General features: G+C 32.9%; 1 protein-coding gene across 8 annotated transcripts in view; it reads left to right on the top strand.

Annotated features, from left to right (window-relative positions):
- The window catches only part of LOC135135110 (sex peptide receptor), a 333,985-nt gene that overhangs the window by 302,889 nt on the left and 10,103 nt on the right, over window positions 1-20,993 (top strand). For all 8 annotated transcript variants that reach the window (XM_064064095.1, XM_064064096.1, XM_064064098.1 and 5 more), the window contains one exon: window positions 4,766-4,963. In XM_064064095.1, the coding sequence (XP_063920165.1) occupies window positions 4,766-4,963 (198 nt within the window). The remainder of the gene's footprint in view (window positions 1-4,765; window positions 4,964-20,993) is intronic.

The following is a 20,993-nucleotide window of genomic DNA, read 5'->3' on the forward strand; positions in this document are numbered from 1 at the left end:
TCACAATGTTAATCTGAATAAATTACCATAAAAAATAAAGTATTAGCTCTACAATTCCACATGATACAATAAAATTGTATCACCTCTCAACCCATGACGAGAAAACTGACAAGGCTTACGTACACCTCGTTGCTCCCCTTCGAACTGCACATACGATCATTGAGGCCATTGCACTGAGTGACGCAGCTCCTTCTGCGAAGAGTGAATTGAGCGGAGAGCCGCAGTTCGAGCTATTAAATCTATTCGTGATGATTCTTGTACAACTCCTACAATGCGCTATTACAGTTAACGTAAGATTTGTTTTACCTGTAATTTCAAACAGACTCTCAACCGCAATATAAATAAAATAAAAGTGCTAAACTTGCTTTATTTTGCTTACACGTTCCTTTTATAACAACAAATAAATTAACTTTTACAGAACTAGTGTTATAAATGAACATTGCTTACCACCACAGACAAGAATAATAATGGTTTATTTGTACAGAGAGAGCAATAAAAACACAATCAAAGACAGCCATAGTTTGTTGAAGATTTGTCTTTGATAGAATCTTTGTTTCTTCAGATTAGCGTCAACTTGAACGTTTGAGTTGAACATGTGGCGATCACAGACAAACTTCCAAAAATCAATGGTTGTCTTTGACCGTATTTATTACAAATGACTGATTTGACTGTTGCCTATTTGACCAATATTTGTTGTTAGAAACAAATAAAGTTGTATCTGTCTTTCAACCCTTGATAACACTGTGGTTTCAGAAACTCTAGTAGTTAGTGTGTGCAATTCCAACCTTTGTTGCTTGTGGTAATAAGCTCGAATTGGGGTTAGGTTTATAATTTTTCGACCATTATGGCCCTATTAAGTTGATAAATTCATAAGAATATGCATTTTCTACACATTTATAGGTTTCGCGGTAGTATTTAATATTAATGTTTAACTTGCATAAAGAGCAACCAAAACAAGTTAATTAAAAAAATAAGAAATTGCATAATAATAAACAATGTGTCTAAATTACAAACAAACAATTTTAGATAAAAAAAATAATTATTTTTTCTTTAACAAACGCTACATTTATGTTAATACTAAAACATGAATACATTATTAAACTACTTAGAAAATAACACGCCGCATTACAAATTTCAGAAAAGAGTAGTTTAACAAAATTTTGAGGTTAACGCCATCAAGCTTTTGCAAGGGATGATCACGTAAATTCTTATTACTAATTTACCTCGTTCACAATAACCTCTGATCGTGTGCAGAATTTTATGAATTGTAAAATTTTATCATAGAATTTGGAATTTTTTTCAAAAATCTGTATTCATAAGCAGGAAATCAAAGTCATCTTAATACATCATAGATATAGAAGTATATTATTTTCTAAACTGTCAATGTTAATGTATATACAGGGAGTCCCAGATAAAACTCCGCTGTCCTATATCTTGACAAAAGAGATATTGAAATTTTTTAATGCCTTTGATTTTAACTTGAACGGGGAAGCTCAATTTAGTACATTGCAAATGTAACGCATATATACAATTACTAGCCCCGCCCACTGGCCCTCTATTTTCTTAGAGGGTATATCATTTGCCAAAATCAGTCTTATCTTAACAAGTACTAGCCCCACCCACCCGTTCTTTTTCTTCGATAGTTATATCATTTGCCAAAATTACTCGTGTCTTAGTAAGTAGTAGCCCCGCCTACCCACACCCTGTTTTCTTAGAAGTTATATCATTTGCCAAAATCAGTCTTATCTTAGCAAGTACTAGCCCCGCCCACTCGCCCTTTATTTCCTCAGAGGGTATGTGACTTGCCGAAATGACTCGTATCTTAGAAAGTACTAGCCCCGCCCACCCGCCCTGTATTTTTTTGGAGGGTATATCCTTTGCCAAAATCAGTCTTATCTTAGCAAGTACTAGCCCCGCCCATGCATTAGTAAACTAAATAAACACGTGATTCATCATTAATCGCGAACTAAAAAGAAGTTTTGTGTTCATTGTAAAGCGCGACAATTCCAACATACTCTTAAGGGACGGGACACAGATCTTACAATTTCTTTGAAAACAAACTATTTATACTTTATTTCACTCTACTTCAGTATTTGTATATTTATAACTTTTATTTTGCTTAAGAGGAGACGCTACGTTTGGCTCTTTTGGTATTGTCAATATATTTTCAGAATGTAATATCTGCATTTTTAACAGACCTATGGTTACAAAATTTTAAATGTAACTTGTCCATGATCCTCACTATATAACTGCGAGGGCAGTTTTTTTAAACAATTGTTATCATATATTTTTTAAATTTTGTTGAAATTTTTGCATCACTTATTTTAAAAGATCAATGTTTCAGTTATTTATGGACATTTTAGAACAGGGTTGTCACCACTGTTTTCAGCTTGCAAAACTTTGGAAATCGTACTAGAACTATGTTTGACTTTATTTGTTGGGACTGAGATATAGTAAAAATAAAAGTTAGCAACTCCTATGACACAAGCTTTTTTTACTATGTATCGTTTCTAACAAAAAAATCGACTATATATCTGGTATGATTTCTGGAGTTTTGTAAGCTGAGAACAGTGTTGAAAACCGTGTTCTGAAATTTCCTTTAATAATTGAGATATTGATTTTTAAAAATACGTTACGCAAAAATTTCACTAAAATTAAAGAGAAAAATATGATCACAAATTGTTTTTAACAAATTTGCCCTTGTGTTATATAAAGAAAGTTATAGACAACATAGATTTGAAATTTCAAAATCATAGGTCTGTTAATAACAGAGATATTACATTCTGAAAATAGACCAAAAATTCCTCTCAGAAAACGCAGCGATTGGCCTTAATAGACTATAAATGAAATACACACCTAAATGTTTTATATCACTGTAATCGCAATTTAATTTGTGTGATGTACTAAATTAAGCTTCAAGAGAGTCCCAGACAAAACTCCGCGGTCTTATACCTTGACAACAGAGGTTTCGAAATTTTTTTAACGCCTTTGACTTTAACTTGAACGAGAGAGCTCAATTTAGTACATTGCAAATGTAAGGCATATACATATATTATCCCCGCCCACCCGCCCTCTATTTTCTTGGAGGGTATATCATTTGCCAAAGCTGGTCTTATCTTAACAAGTACTAGCTCCACCCACTCGCTCTTTATTTTCTGAGAGAGTATATCATTTGCCAAAATCACTCGTATCTTAGGAAGTACTAGCCCCGCCCACCCGCCCTTTATTTCTTTAGAGGGTATGTCATTTGCCCAAATCACTCGTATCTTAGGAAGTACTAGCCCCCCCCCCACCCACCCTCTATTTTTTTGGAGGGTATACCCTTGGCAAAAATCAATCTTATCTTAGCAAGTACTAGGCCCGCCCATCCATCACTAAACTATACATATTTGGATTGTTTGAGCCTTTTTAACACGTGATACATCATTAATCGCGAACTAAAAAGAAGTTTTGTGTTCATTCTGAAGGATGACAATTGCAACGTACTCTTAATCGACACAGATTTTACAATTTCTTTAAAAAAAAACTATTAGTATTTTATTTCATTCTACTTGAGTATTTGTATATTTATAACTTTTATTTTCCTTCATGGACTGAAAAAAACCTAAGTGAAAATTTGAAGTTTTTGGTTGGGTTGAACACACAAATTTTGGTTAACTTTTTGGTATCTATAGAACATTCTTAAAATGCATTTAAAATTTCATAGCATCTGTCCAATAATTGTGAAAATTACTTATTTATTCATTTAAATATTACAATGGAGCGTCCTCCTATTAACCATATGAGGTAAATGAAGCTTTTTGATCACTAGGTGCACTACAATAACACTGAAAACATGCGAAGAGCGAATTGCGCGGACAGCCACAATTCCACTCAACCCGTGATGACTGGCGTGATGACTGACGCGATTCACCGAATAACGCAAGTTAAAATACTAAAATGTTTGAAGACAAAACATGTTTAAAGGAAGAGAATCCAGGTTATGAATCTTTAATTTCGTAATTAATTTTAGTCATGTACTGAATTTAATTTTTTTTTATTTTCTACGTTCCCATAAATTGTGAAAGTATACATTCAAATATTTGAACGAAAAAGCATCTGAAATGGCTTCAAACACGCCGAATGGCACTGTCAATTATATGATCACGAACGTCAATTTATTGCCTATACCATCGCATCATTATCCACCCCAAATTTTTGATTTCGTTTCCTTCCCTTTCGTTCTCCATCACGCCAATCTGTCGGCAAATTTGCAGATTTCGCATTTTGCATTCATTATTTCATGAAACAGACTACTTAATGACTTGACGGATTAAAAAGCTTGTAATAAGACTTTAATAGTTTAATAAGAAAATAATGGAAATAATCTTAGCCAAAACCGTGGACGCAAAGACATGCACACTGATTAATATTTACAGAAATAAATTTGCAAAGCCGCGACTTTTATGGACCACTTAGAAATAAGATATCATAATTGACACACTTTCGGCTTGCATTTCAAAGAGAAAGAAAGTGGAGAATTAAAAGGCGAATTCTCAGTGTAAAGTAGCGTTAAAATATTGATTTCCTTCACCCGTAATAAAACTCGTGGTTACGACGACGTTATTCCGTATTATTCTTTCCTACACACGAAGCATTTTCCATTACGATATGACCACGTCTCCACAAAAAAATTAAAGTACCTATATAGCAATAGAGAAGGTAATTTCGCTGTACGAAATTTACTAAACAAAACCCATTCAAACACGTTCTCTTTTGTTTTTAGGTGATCCCCAACATGTTTCACACAGCCAGCATCTGGTTAACTCTCGCTTTAGCCGTGCAGCGTTACATCTTCGTCTGCCATGCACCACTTGCAAGAAAGTTCTGCACAATGTCCAACGTTTACAAGTGTCTTATCTATATTCTAGTCGTGGCGGCTCTTCATCAGAGTTTCAGATTTTTTGACTCAGAATATAGCACGGTAAGTAGAGGAAGTCTCGTTCTGGATTAGCAGAGTTTTGATTAAATTTGGTCTTGGAAAATTAACTTGCTTATTATAATAGTTACTTAATGTCGAGGTAAAGGGGCTACCTCACACGCCGCGTTGATCCGGACATATTGAAGATGCGTCTGCCTCCAATTAGTCCCATTAATTACTAATCCGAGGCGCTGAACATACCAAAGTGAATCAGATTAACATTCCATTTCTAATCTCTATAACGCGGCACTTACTTCTAATTGGAATGGAACGTCATATCTCATACCAATATGCATAACATTAATGTTTATTATATGACATCAATAACGCAGGAGACGAGTTGGGATTCCATCAGGGGTAAATATTTGGCATTTTTTCAATATTTATCGTAATATTATGCTAAGCGTCTTAAAGTTTTTTACAGGATAAAACATTCGATGTATGTAGTTAATATTCATAGTTTTATATATACAGTCGGATTAATTCCAGCTTACATTCAATAGTACGAAATAAGAAACCTAAAACTGTCCAACTGTTGCTATTCTTTACGCCTTACTAGCACGATAGGGCCTCCGCACATACAGCTAAGGACAGAATAATTAATCATTACCTCTCTCTTCATTTGAATTTATGGAACCTATCCATACTATTGAAGAACTAAAAATCAAAATTAGAAACCAGTGCAATAGAGTAATAGCTGAGCACCTAATGCGTGTTTCTGATAACATGGAGTGACGGGTTGCAATGTGCTTGGAAGTCTGCCACTTTCAGTAATTGCTTTGAAAGAATAATTGGCATTGTTTATTTCATTCTTCATTATTTTATTAAATAAAAATTATATACCAATCATGTGTAAATTCCATTAGTTGGTTTACGCCAATATAACCCTCTTTGTAATTGGAATTAATTGGATCAATGTGATTGGATCCTGGATCGTTGCAGTGGAACCACGTGGAATGGTGGAACGGTCAAATGTTGGTAAATTCATTATCGATACAACAGTTACTAGTCTAGACAACAATGAGTGAAACAAGCTTGGCCACACGTTCTAAATTTGTTTGATTTCCAGGCTTTCGATTTTTTTTTTTTTAGGAAATATAAAATCACGAATGTAAAACATTATGAATTAAATAATTTTCGAAGCATAATTTATAAGTTTTATTTCACCGAAGCATGCAGTCGCTGCAGTACACTTAAATGAAAACTTTGTCTGAAGTTACAGTAGGAACTAAAACACATGCGTTTTTCGCTACGTTTTCTTCACTCAAACAAGCAACGCCAGCTTAAGGCTGGCGTCTGGTTCGGTTTAGCCCTATACTAAATACATTGAAAACATCGTCGCGGTTTCCGGAGTTGCATTTTAAAAATATGAGATATATCGCTTTAAAAAAATTATATTTCGAATTAACAAACTTCAGTCCAGGGGACCTCCATATTTATATTCATATCTAGTATGCAGTTTTTACAAAAAAAAAAATTATAAAGTTGAACAACTTTTACACCACATTTTAACCGGCACATTGATGCATTTTTTGACGAAGTGCTGAAGTTTTTTGCATTCTGAGATAGGAGGTCCCCTGGGGAAAAGCGTCAGTTTTTTTTTGATACCATTTATAATATTAAAAAATCCACGACTGAGGTAAATAACTCGCGAAAAGTCAAAATCTATCGAAACGAGAAATCGGCATTAAACGAGCTGTGATGCGGTAGCAGAATGCAGGTTTACTTAGATTCTGACTAGGTTGGAGATTTCAATATTTTAAAAATGCAATTCCGGAAACTACGACGATGTTTTCAATGTATTTAGTATTGGGCGAAACTGAACCAGACGCCACCCTTAATGACTTTTTCAACTAAATACCCGTTATTTAGAGTGAGAATTTGTTTAGATTGTTTTAGTGGAGAAAAATATTTATATCTATTCCAATATACGTACGTAGAGTGTGTAACACTAATAACAACTGTATTTTGTGCACAGAATTACGGGAAAATTATTAGGTAAACTGTTTTTAATTTAATTTGTGTAATATTATATATTGCAATATATTTCGAAAATTTCAGTACATTATTAATCACAAATAACGGAACATCTGAGGCTATAAATTTCAAGTGAGGTTTTATGGACAAAATTTTAAGATGACGTCATCACGTTTTTGGAAAGGATGAATAGATGATTTTTAATAACGATTTACTATGTCGCTGATAACCTTAAAATGCGTACAAAATTCAGGTCAACCAATAATAGTAATAGTAATAGTTAATTTTATATGTCAATAAAATCAGAAAATTAGATATAACTTACACCAGAACTATCGAAATTTAAATTTTCCAAATTCTTTTAATGAATAAAAAGCAGTCTCAATCAATAAGGGTTTTATACAAATTCTGAAACTGGACTATCAAATTTTTGGTGAGGATGATCACACAAATTTTGGTTGCACAAGTTGCTCAAATGTTGAATATCGAAAAAATTACATAAATTATATAGAAATTTTTTGGCAGAAAATGGAATTTTAGAAACATTAAGCAAGCCAGAAAATGTGTAACGTGTAATTTTTCTATGCCAGAAAATCAGTTTTAATTTAATATATTTTTTTTAATTTTCAATTTTTCAGTTTTATGATTTTGTCGTTTTTGGTTTTTCAATTTTTATATTTATTTTTTTTTAACTGTATGATTTTTAAATGAGGTTATGCATTAAATCCGACAATGACAACAAAGGACATCGGTGTCATTCGAATGTTGTTACTTTCGTCACATTTTCAAATTTTTAAAATTACACAGTTTTTTGGGTTTATGATTTCTCAGTTTTTCGATTTTTATTTTGCAATTTTTTAACTGTACAATGTTTCAATTTGCAAGTTTTTAGAGCTTTCCATTTTAGGTTTTTCAAAATTTTTACTTATCAGCATTTGATTTTTTCAATTTTTTACTTTACAATTTTTCGATTTTACAATTAGCTCGATTTGTCAATTTCTAGATCGTTTATTCAGTTTTTGGATTTTTCACTTTCTCGATTTTTAATATTCCGACTTTCATGTTCTCCATTTATGAATCTTTATTTTTCCAATTTTTCGACTTTAGGTTTTCTAGTTTTCAGTTTGTAATTTTTCAATTTCACAATTTATGGAATTTTTTATTTTTTTATTTTGTACTTTTTCGGTCTCCCAGATTTTTGATTTACAATTTTTCGATATTTCAATTTTGCACTTCCTCAGTATTTTAATTTTTGCCTTACTGCAATTAATCCAGATGTCAATTTTTAATTTAGCTTTTAAATTTTTCAAGTTCTCAATTCTTTAATGTTTCATTCTCCCAGATTCTAATTTTTAATTTAATTCAAAAAGAACAAATTTATTAAAACTGAAATTTTTACGATTTTACAGTTTTTGGATTTTTCAATTTTTGTGTTTAAATTTTTTTTATCATTTTTAATTGTTTTCAACGCGTTTATTTATATTGTGTTGACTGAGCATTTTTTTAGTAGTACCCATTTTTGAGGTTTTAAAAATTCTTTTCTGATTTTGCAATTACTCGATTTTCCCATTTTTGTTAAATTTTCCGATTTTTCAGTTTGCAATTTTTCGAATCTTTGGATTTTCGATCTTGCAAATATTCGTTCCTTCAGTTTTCGATCTGCGATTTTTCGATTTTTCAGTTTGTAAATATTTTAATTTTCCTTTATTTGAATTAGACGATAATTCAAATTTTCTTCAATGTTTTCAATTTTATGATTTAGCACTTTTTCTAGTTTTCAATTTTTAGCCTTTTCAAACTTTAGCATTTAAATAATCAAGTTTTAGTTTTTGCATTTTCAAAATTTGGACAAAAAGAACAAGTTTACTTCAAACTGAAATTTTGAAAAATTATAAAGCAGGAATTTTTTTCATGCCGCTCTTATATTTTCGATGTGTTTCTTGGAAAAATGGAGACATCCGAAATAAAAAATCAAAAAATCGGAAATCTAACAACTGAAAAGACAAAAAAAAATCGAAAAATTGAGAAATCTAAAAATAATAATAAATCAACCAATCTAAAAGGTGAGGCAACGAAATAATAAAAAATCGAAAAATTAAAAAATTTAAACTGGAAACTCAAAAAATTGCAAATCAAAAAATTGCGGAAACAAAAAATTGAAATAGCACAATTTTAAATTTGGAATTTCCAAAAAACTGCAACACGAGAAACTGAAGAATCGAAAAATTCAAAAATAGAAAAATTGTGGAATCCAGAAATTGCAATGGTGAAATAACGAAAAACTAAACAATCGAAAAACTAAACTGGAAACTCAAAAAATTGCAAATCAAAATACTGGAGAAAACAAAAATTAAAAATCGAGGAACGGAAAATTCGAAACACTGAAAAAACGAATTCGAAACACTGAAAAAACGAATCCGAAAGTTGAAAACTCAAAACGTTGTTAATCGAAAAATGGATTTATTCAAAAATTTGAGGAATTGCATTACGGACATTGTACATAGTATTTGGGTTTTAAATTGTATCAAATAACATAGTCTTACACATGTAGTTTATGACTCCGAATTGAGATTTTTGGAAAAAAATCAAAATTATACAACAACATTTTGCAATTTAATTTTGAATCTGCAAAATCGAATGCTTTGAAATCTTGCAGATGGTTTACAGTTATGATAAGCATGATAAAATTTTAAACACAATATATTTAGTTATCCCCTCCAAAAAATTGATGACGTCACCCCAAAATTTTGCTGAATAAATCCTATCTAAAATGTACAAAATATGATGAGTCTCTTCTTGTAATTTATCATTCCATTCATATTTTTTGGATATGCATATACAGGGTGACCCAAAAAATTAATGAATGCACAAATTTATTTTATTTATTTAATCAGAAACTACAAAACCCAGTGCTTTGAAATCCAATGCGAAAAAAAAAACATAATAGGCATGCAGTCGTCACGTTTCCGACAGCGAGGGAAGTACTGTCTAAACTCTTTAGACCAATTTTTGACATTTATTTTCAAAACATTAGAAAAAAAAAATTGTCCAGAAATACATCGGTCAGAAATAATACAAATAGTAACACAGCGCAAATTCATTGCTGAGGCTTTGCCTCGCCTGCCTCATAGAACAAGCCGCCCCTGAAAACGTCTTTAAAATTTGACTACAATCATTGTTATTTTATTTCAGAATCATCCAATGTTGACACAGGATGTACAAATTAGCTATTATCTTATATTTCTAATAAACATTGTTTTCAAATGTAGTTAATATGTTAGGAAAAACGCTTAATAAAATTTGTCTAATTATTCCCACCAACATTTTGCTTAGGAATTGTTATTTAATAAATGATAAAATAACATACTCCTGAACTTGTGTTTCATGAATCCGCCTTGATTTTTAATCAGACAAAAATATTATTGCAATATTTGCTACGTGTTTTATGTAACCGACATGTACGAGGCAAGCAGATTCTCGTCGACATTTTTTTTTTCTTAAACATTAGATTTGTTTGAATGTGACTCCCCGAGCGAGGAAAGTTCTGTCTAAATAAGTTTGGACCAATTTTTGAACCGAAAATGCACTAGTTGGAGTCAAAAATGAGATGAATTAAAAAAATCCGTGATAAAAACTTGTTGTTCCGCACATTTCAACTGAGATGTATGATCTATAAAAAGTTCATTTTTTCCCAAAATACAGATTCTTCGAAAAATTACAATATCTAATTTTGCGGATTTTATCATTTTTGACGATAACCCTTATAAATTAAAAAAATTGGTCTAAAGAGTTTAGACAGTACTTCCCTCGCTGTCGGAAACTTGACAACTGCATGCCTATTATGTTTTTTTTTCTCATTACATTTTTGTAGTGGGAATTTAAAAAAAAATTGTGATGACGTCATCAACATTTTTGCAAGGACACGTATATCAGTTGGGATAGATGTAGTGTAATACTAAGAATAAAATTATTGTGTTCCCAAATTTTCGGGAAAATGAATTGGGTCGTTTTGAATATTGATTTCTTATAATCAATAAAATAACGAAACAATTTACTCACGTATACGGCGCCGGTGTGTAATATCTAGAGAGCGGATTTCTGTCGGGCTAGCCAGGGCCAAACTCGGTACGGCTCGCACGGGATGCGAATTCATTGCGGTTGCGGACTGCACTTCGTTTATTTGAGATTAGAATAACGTTGTTTCGTTGCACTCTGCTGTTAATTCCCGTTCTCATTTACTTAGCCGTTTGATCAATAAATCGTTAATTATATTTATGGAATCCAGCACGTACCCCCCTATAATCGTGACGTAGCCCGACAGAAATCCGCTGTCTAGTAATATGACGGGCAACTGAAAATCGTTTATGTATAAACATTCTTAATTTAAGATGACAAGCGTAACAGCATACGTGAGAGTCAAACAGAGAAACTGTAAACAAAACGACCATCGGTTTTATTGCTTCGACTTCCGCTTATTATATAAAACATTGGGTTTTATTTTAATTCTTGACGGTGAAATTCACAATTGGTTGATTATAAACATGTCTATTCGACATTCGCGGAACCTAGTCAACGAACAAAACAAACGCACGTCTGTAATGTTAAAATAGATGTAAATAAGCGTGCTACCCTTATGTTTCAACCGAGTTTTTCCTTTAACAAATTTTGTGTCTACCAAATTGGGTTGGTTGGGGTGTAATACTAATAATAAGTGTTGCCTTTAATTTAATCAATAAAATAAATTGACTTCATTAATTTTTTTTAACCACCTCTTAAGAAAATCTAAAAAATATGGATGGAATGATATATCACAAGTACAAACTCATCATATTTTTTGCATTTTAGATAGGATTTATTCAGCAAAATTTAAGGGTGACGTCATCAATTTTTTTAGGAGGGATGAACAAATACATTTTGAACAAAAACTTACCATACTTATAATAACTTTAAAATATTCCCAAGATTTCAAAGCATTCGGTTTTGTAATTCCTGATTAAATCGATAAAATAAATTCACGCATTCATTAATTTTTTTGAGTCACCCTGCATATGCAAATCCAAAAATATGATTGGAATGATAAATCACAAGTACAGACTCATCATATTTTGTACATTTTAGATATGATTTATTCCACAAACTTTTGAGCTGACGTCATCAAGTTTTTGGAGGGGATAAGCAAATATTTTTTGACTAAAGATTTATGATGCTCTTTATAGCCTTAAAACATCTGCAACATTTCAAAGCATTCTGGTTAGCAGATTAAAAATTAAATTTCAAAATGTTGTTTTATAATTTTGATTTTTTTTCCAAAAATCTGGACGTTTCGGGTGAAAAGTCGATTCAGAGTTGTAAACTACATGTGTAGGACTATGTTATTTTATACAATTGAAAACCCATTTACTATGTACAATTTTGAAGTGACGTCATCGCATTAGTGGTGGGGATGATTAGACAAATTTTGGTTAGCGTTTTACCATCTACATGATATTCTTAATATAAGTACAAAATTTCACAACAATCGGTCGAGTACTTTCGGAGATTATCTGTCTAATAAAAATCCGGGACAACAGATGGACAGACGGACAGACGGACGGACAGACGGACGGACAGACGGACGGACAGACGGACGGACAGACGGACAGACGGACAGACGGACAGACAGACGGAAATGGGAGACCTATTTCTTCGTCTTCTAGGGGTCATGAAAGATCGAGAAAACGTAAAAGTAGAGAGTCGGCCGACGGACTCGATTACAATACTTCCTTTGCTTACGCTCGGGAAGTAAAAATTGTTAAAGTACAGATAAAGAAGCATGCTATGTGTAGATTTCAACTGAGTTTTTCCATAACAAAATTTTGGACACGTATACGAATTTGAATAGACGCAGTGCAATAATGACTCAAATTTTCGGAAAAATACGGTGACCGTTCTTCATATAATTAACAAAAGAGATATCCTCATTCTTTATTTCAAGTAAAGTAGGTATAAGTAATTTAAAAAAAATGTGAATGAATTTATAAACCATAAGTATAAACTGATAAAACTTTGTTTTATGCGGCAAAATTTTAAGATAACGGCATTACTTTTTTTTTTAGGAGGGATAAACGGATAAATTTGGTTAACGATTTTATGCTTACCATCACGTTAAAACATTTTCCAGGACATTCGGTTTGGCAGTTTCAAAGTTAAATTGCAAAATAATCTTATTATCTAAAAACTCAAAACGGATTCATAAACCACAGATTATTATTTACTATTGTATATTTGGAAATGACGTCATTCCATTGGTGGTGAGGATGAATCGACAAGTTTTGACTAGAGCTTTATCATCTACACGAAATTTCTAACATACATCTCGTATAAAATTATACAATGATCAGCCAAGTAGTTTTGGAGGTTACCTGCTTCATAAAAATCGACACAGACGACAGACAGACGGAAACGCGAGATGTCCCTTTTTGTACTCCAGCGATGATAAAACGTCGAAAGAACATGAAAGTAGCCATTGATCGCATAAATCTTATTACAATACTCCCTTAGCTTAAAACATCCTGTGAAGTACAATCCTATTTATATATTTATATGAAGCTTGAGGTACTGTAAGTAGCACTAATTAACTTAAGTTTAAAGCCTAAAACACACTGAAACCCGTCCTGTTTTATCAGCTAACTTTCTCTCTCAATAACTAAACGCCGCTAATTAAGAAAGCATTAGAACCACAAAAGGAGTGCCTATTACATTTATGGGTATGAAATGTGTGTAAGACACAAATGTTGAACCTGTAATACTAATCTAGTCGGAACGAGCTACCTTATGTAATAACATCACAGGTAAATTTGTTTGATCGTATTAATTACATTTCCAGTCATCCTTCCTCTGCATTAATCACTGTGTAATTATTGGGAATTTCTTTGCGATGATAATAAATGTTCAACTGGCAGCTTTGAGTTAGAACAAAAAAAAGTCATCGCTTTGGGTTTGGCAGTTGAACGTAATTACAGTTTCCAATTATTTGGACTAAATTGTTGTTGCAATTGTTAGCAACTAATATATAAATAACGAAATTTATTCCTGTGATGCTGTCTCATCCGTAAGGGCTAGTGTTACCCTAGTCACGTGTTTACAAGCTGAAATAAATCTTATAACAACATATATCACTTATCAAATCATTTCTTTTCAAAAACCAATTGTCTCCACTAGTTGTCTATAAATATCCGAAAAAGTATCCTTCCACTCATCAATAAAACATTTTCATTTCTCCGCTCTGATTTTTTATCGAAATATGATCGCAAAGACGGAATTCTTAGCACTGTAAACTCGACTCGAACATGTTGTTTTCATGAGTCCGTCATAAAAATCGAGTGCAACGTACAAAAATCTCGCAATAGCTGCAAGAAGTGTTTTCGTTCGTAAAATAAATTCGCCAGTTGCAGACCAATCGAAAGTCCGATTGTCCTGCATTTGACAGTTCATTATACAGCTTGGCAGATGTAAGAAAATGTGATAAAGCAGAATTCGATGTTTATCTAAAAGTTGGACTTAGTTGGGATGGATTTCGAATTGTTATGTTCAATAATTATAAGTTGGATGATGCTTTCCAGATTGTTTTTCTAACTTAATCATCTCTGTCAGATGCGAAGCCCTAGTTCAAAGAAATGGAAATTTTACGCTTCGCGAATCCAGGCAAGCGAATGATTTCCAATTAGATGCTTAAAGAAGAGATGGTGATATCACTACTCTTTCCGCGTCGACACGAAAGTAAAAAAAAATTAATTGCACCGAGTTATTCAACGGGGGAAACTTATCCCGAGAAAGTGATAAGTACTTTGATTCAAAGCTCTTAGGAGAATTCATTGAAAAAGAAATACGAACCAGAAGTGCATCGAGAAGTCCTTTTTTCGTGAGGGAAAAAGCTATAAAACATTAATTCATCCGCCAGCTTTGTATAAACTCTCATAAAGTTAATCGCGTTATTTATTACCCCGTGTAAAACGCAAAAAGATAAATGTTGATGTTTGTCAGAAGTAAAACTTTTCTTTACCCGAATAAGCTTCCATTATAGCGAAATTTAAATTAATTAAACTGATGACAAGACTGAGTAAACAAGATGTAAACAATATGTTAATGTCTTGACTCAATAACTATGTTTCATGACCCCTAGAGTATGAAAAAATTGATCTCCCGTTTTCGTCTGCCTGTCTGTCGTTTGTCATCTGCGTATCATCCCCACAAATATACATCACAAAAAACGTGTATTGTCCTTTTTTGCGTCAATTGATCAAGGTTATAGTGTACCGCAACTGAAACATTTGAAGTCCAAAACCAACTTTAATCCAACCCATGTTTGGGTGCCCCATTTATTTTTCTACTTGTCACAAAAGCCAACTAATTACTCAGCTCTTTTGTCAAAAAAATAGAAATCAATAGCCACCGAAACCCCAACATTTTTAATTAGTGTATTTAACCTACGGCGCAAATAAACACAACCCTGTTCACGTGTGGATTGGGAAAACTGAAATCCGAAGCTTGTTAGGAAATTATCGTGCTTTAAATAGGACGAAGCCATTGTCAAACACGACCCACGATTTTTTTGTTAGCAGGCTTTCGAATACAAATTTAACGGTAGCTGCCTCCATACAATATCTCCTAATAGCACAACTCAGGGTTCTGCTGATTATAAGCTCAAAGTTTCTCTTGCTTTCTAGCAGAACATTGAACAACGCTAATGTTATCAGGAGAACAGAGGTGTACTGTTTCGTGGGACCGCCTTAAACGCTTCGAGTTTCACTTTGTTTTCTACAGTTAATCTGAAACACAGTGGTAGAGAGTGATTTTTTGTTTATCTCTAATCAGTAACTTGATGCCGAAAATTAAACCGAACTTGTTTGAGTTAATCGCGACTTCTGTTAATTTAAAAACGTAAATGATTTCAGTTTTTTATTTTTCGTAATATATTAAAAGCTGGGTGTTTGACCAGCTAATTTAATTAGATTGCTACGCACGTTAAAATTTGTTTTACTTTTTAATCTTCTCTGACACTTTTTAACTTGAACCCCTTTTTGTGTCTAGGTAAATTATTTTCAGTTGCTTCTTTTGTTTTTTTTTTAGCTTAGAAAATAATTAACTACTTTAAATTTGAAGCCGAATTTAAGAATCTCTTGGACGAACTTTTTAAAATAAACTTCTTTGGACACTTTAATTGCTCAAATTAATTACCTACTGTTTAAGTCTTAAACAATATGTCAACTTTTCTGTATTTGTTTGTTTCTAGTTATAAAATATGCAATTTATAACGTTGACTTTTCCAACCTCCTGGTCTGTGACAAAGACCCGCCGTGTTTGACAGGCGTGTGCGGACCAAGTGCAACGTATCTAGTAAGCTGCACTATTTGTTGACCAGAGTAGTAGGAGTCAAAGTCGTTGAACCACGATATCTCTTGTGCCACTATACATTGATTTTCAATGTTTGATTATTTGTTTTTAGGCCCGATCAGTCTGATTTTTATAAACAAGATAGCGATGTTAAATATCACTTACCCTTTTGACATTTCTTGCTATTTTAGTAAAAACCTGCAATTACAAGTTAGTAAATGTTTCTTTCAAAAGTACAAGATGTTCTTCTGCCATTTCTTTGTCTAATGGAACATTTTAGGCGCAGTTAATATTTTATTCACAAATTGAAGCTAACTCAACAATATTCATTTGTTATAAAAAATAGCGGTGACACAACTATCTACTGATGCGTTCAATTTTAGTAACCAAGTTTATTCAATTAAACATATTTGTGACATCTGGTGTCCTAGCATAGGGGCATTTTAAACCAGGTTCCCCTAATTCATTAACTATTTTTATTGTAATTTTGAGGCCATTTGGGCATACTATACATACACAGGTTTTGATAAAGTGATGGTATTATGACGCACAATTTATCCTTGTTCTTAAATTTTTCAAATCCTCAAAGATATCGAAAAAGTTACTTTAAAAAAAAATCATTACTACTGTAATTATTTTTAAAAATATATTGTGCATTACTTGATTTTTCACATTAAGGAATAAAAAAAGTAAGAGAACTGTATATGGAAGTTTTGACAGTTCACCGCCGAGCGTGTAGAGTTTTCTTGGCAACCTGAACAATAAAAAATAATACTGAAATTACTGTAAAATGTATAACTAAAAATTCGACTATACGAATATATTTATGAGTACAATTCAAATAGAGGGATTGTTCCTCTCGCGTACGTCAAGGTCCGGATAGTGTTGCGTTATTTCACGCAATTCGCAGCTTCGTGGGGAGGGAGGGAAAATTACGTCACTCGGTACAGTCCCCTGGTCACAGATTATTTGGAATTGCGGCTCTCTGCACAATTCACTCTTTGCGGAAGGAATTGCGTCTATTAGAACGCTCGCAGCCTCTAAATAGCGGTCCCATGGTGCCGTCGTTTCCAAAAAATTCGGACAAATGACATTGACATGATAGTCATATTCCCATTGCTTTTCATTTATCCGTAAGAACCTAATTTGCTCATCTTGCAAGATTTTTTTTAGAAACGACTGTAGGCGTTACAGCCAATGAAAACCTTAGGGTGGTCGTATCGGCACTGCGCTCGAAATGGTACTAGCTACAGCCTCATTATTAGACAGAACTTCCCTCGTCTTTGAAATTCAATCAATCAAACCCAGTTTTTTTTTGGAAAAAATGATCATAGAAGTCACAGTGGTAGGAAAACAAAAAGTTGTGCATCACGGTATTGAATTCGCAATCTTTGCGTTTTTAGTATGACGTTTTAACCAACTGAGCCAATGAGTATTTCCTCTACGATCTTCTTATATTATTACAAAATATTGTTCCGCAATTTTCATTTTTTTGCCAAAATCTGAATACCTTGGGTTCAAGACGGATTCATAAACTACACGTATTAGAGTATGTTATTTTATAAAATTTGAATAGCTTTTACCATGCACAATTTTGAGGTGACGCCATCAAATTGTTGCTTTTACTATCTATACTTTATTCGACAACAATTGGACTAGTAGTTTCGAAGATTACCTGTCTAATAAATATTAGAACGGGGTACCTATTTTTACACACATTAGAAGTCATAAACGCCGAGAAAAGAACTCTATGCAATACTTTTTTAGCTTATGCCCAGGAAATAGAAATGAGACTAATTTATTTAAATATAATGTAATATAACTCTTAAGATGAATCTGGAAGTTATTAAATGATGTTGAGTTTGAGTACTTCCAATCGAGTGACTACACAGGGTAGGATAAAAAATAAAGGCGGATTCATAAACTGCAAAACTCAAAACATTAGGAAATTTAAATAACGTTACCATGCAACATTTTGAGGTGTCACTTGTTGGTGAGGATGATCAGACAAATTTTGGTTAGCGTTTTACCATCTATACGACATTCCTTAAGTATAATAATCAGCCCGGGAGTTTCGCAGATTATCTTTTTAATAAAGTCGACACTGACAGAGAGACAAACAGACAGATACACAGACGACAGACAGACGAAAATTAGAAACCTATGTTTTCATTCTCCAGCTCCATACTCGGGAAATAAAAATACTCTGGGCTAGAAGAAACAACATTTTAAAAAATCGATGGATCTGTTTAAAATAATTATTTAAAGCAGTTATCAATTTTAAATTTTTAAACATTCGTGACAGTTCTAAAATATTTAAGAACAGAAATAATGTTTCATAGCTGTTACTTGTCGCGTTTAGAGACAAGACAAGTAACAGTTACAACATGGAGTCAGTGTATTCAGTCCTTAAATTTTAAAGTCTTGAAAATCTAATTAAGTCTTTAAGTTTTAAAGACTTCATTAGAATTGTTTTTCGAAATGTTGTCGATAATATTGATAAACTGATCTTAAAATTCAAACAAATTAAAAATTTTTTACAAATTATAGGGTTTCTATAAATGATTATAGGGTCGAAATATATCAAGGAAACGTGCCGTCTCTCACATTATATGGATTTTACTAAATGCCCAGGGACTCACGGCAAATACCACACGCGTCTGTATAACTGGTTGCCTAAACGCTTTATATCTTGTTATAAAATAGAACTAATTCATTATAATAAAAAGAAACAAATTTATTGCGGTTAAACATTACAGTAAACTTTGAAAGTGTTCATCAAAACAATACTTTGCGCCCATTGTTCAATTTAATGTTGCAACAGGAAATTTTGACTGCTGAGAAAGTCGTCCCAAATCATCAACAACTTCCTCAAATACTGAAGGCCTTCTAGGAGATTTTCCTTTGTCGATACTGCCAGTTCCAACAAATCTGTTGATTACATCTCTAATGTGAGCTTCTAACGATGTTTCTTGAATTATTAAATCACGGTATTTGAGGCGGAATTTTTCAAATTCATGGCCAACTACGCCTTTTATAAAAACCCGGTATATTAAATCCTCTCCTTTATCCTACAGTGTGTCTCAGTTAAAATGAAAACACCCATTAATTTCTTTATTTCTCGACAAGCCGCTTTGAATTTTTTTAACATGCTTTTTAGACCTACTTTCGAAAATATTTCGACATATTTTCACTTTCAAAACCCTACTACTCCAGGGAGTGAAATTTCAAAATCTGTATATTTTACTTCGCATGCGAGACATGGAGAAATTTTATTAGGAAAGTCGTTCAAAATTTAAAAATGCGTTCAGCAATAAACAAAACGATCAAAGACAGCTATGGATTTTTGAAAGTTTGTCTTTGATTGTTGCGTTTTCAACTAAAACTTTCAAAAATGACGGTAATCTGACAAGACGAAAATTTGATCGCAAACAAGTCTTCAAAGATCCATGTGTTTGATAGAATAGCGTTAAAATAACCACCTAAAGACAGAAGGTCAACTTTCTTTTTAGAATCATTAGTTGAAAAATACTTGTTTACTCTTGCTATGACAATAACCGTGAGGTTCAAAAAAATATAAACCCTCCCAAATTTCCTGCCTAGCCCAAGAAATTATCATCTCGATTAGTAATTTCTGGTTTTTCTTCATTAAACACCCTTTGTTACGGTTTGTACTCAACAGATACAAAAACTGGATCCTGATAAGAGTTAAAACAACGTCCAGTGCTAATCTACGTATAATTGTTAATTGAGTTTATTTTTAACATGATTGTATATATTTGCACGAGGCGTCAGTCCATTATTGTTATCAAAAAAGCAAAGCACAAAAAATAATAAAATTACAGTGTGTAGTGGCGAGTCAACAAAAAAATGGCCAAGTTTGTACAAGGTTCTAATAAAAAATACATGGCTTTTTCCCTTTGTATCGTTTGTTGTTTCTGTTTACCATTCGTCTCGACCCGCAGTTTTCTCCAATAGTTTTCTTTTCCATCAAAATAATTGCGCCAAATCACACGAGAGAAACCAAACATAAATTTATGATGGAAACGGAACCACGACCCTTTTTTCTACCTTCCCTCTATAAAAAGTGATGAATTTACGATCCATTAAACTCGACCAAATGCAGAGAACTTTCGTACTGCCAGCAAACATCCTAAAATAAAACGGTTCTTTCAGTTAGACGTTTACTCTGGCAGGTACATTTTCTGTACTCCCATAAAACACCCTTTTATTGTTTTAAATGTGTTTCCTGCTGCTTTTTGCACGCAGAAAAAGTAAAACTTTAATGAATGGGGAAAAGGAGGAAGGATGAAAAACGCTAAAAGCCTTTTAAGATCATCGGTGCGAATTAAGACCTCTTCCCACCAAACAGTTCATTTCGAGTCAAAGTCAAAAGAGGTCAAGAAACTGCATCACCTGTTGCACTCCGTCGTGTCTGGCGTTCATTACTACGCGATTTACATCTTGTAATGGAAAGGACAAAAAAGTCCTTGGGTTTGATTTAGCACTCGAGCTTTGGACGTGCGCTGCTGATAACGCACATTAATCATCACAAAATATGTTTACGGAACATTTATTAGTCGCCTTCATTTCGAACTACCAGAGACTCACGTTCTGATAAAATTTACGAGAAGAACTATTATCAGCGGTTACTGTCGTATATAGACTTTGGACATAATCCTCG

The sequence above is a fragment of the Zophobas morio genome, unplaced genomic scaffold, assembly GCF_036711695.1.
Source record: "Zophobas morio isolate AGI-343-1 ecotype UQ-CSIRO unplaced genomic scaffold, CSIRO_AGI_Zmor_V1 ptg000024l, whole genome shotgun sequence".
NCBI lineage: Eukaryota > Metazoa > Arthropoda > Insecta > Coleoptera > Tenebrionidae > Zophobas > Zophobas morio.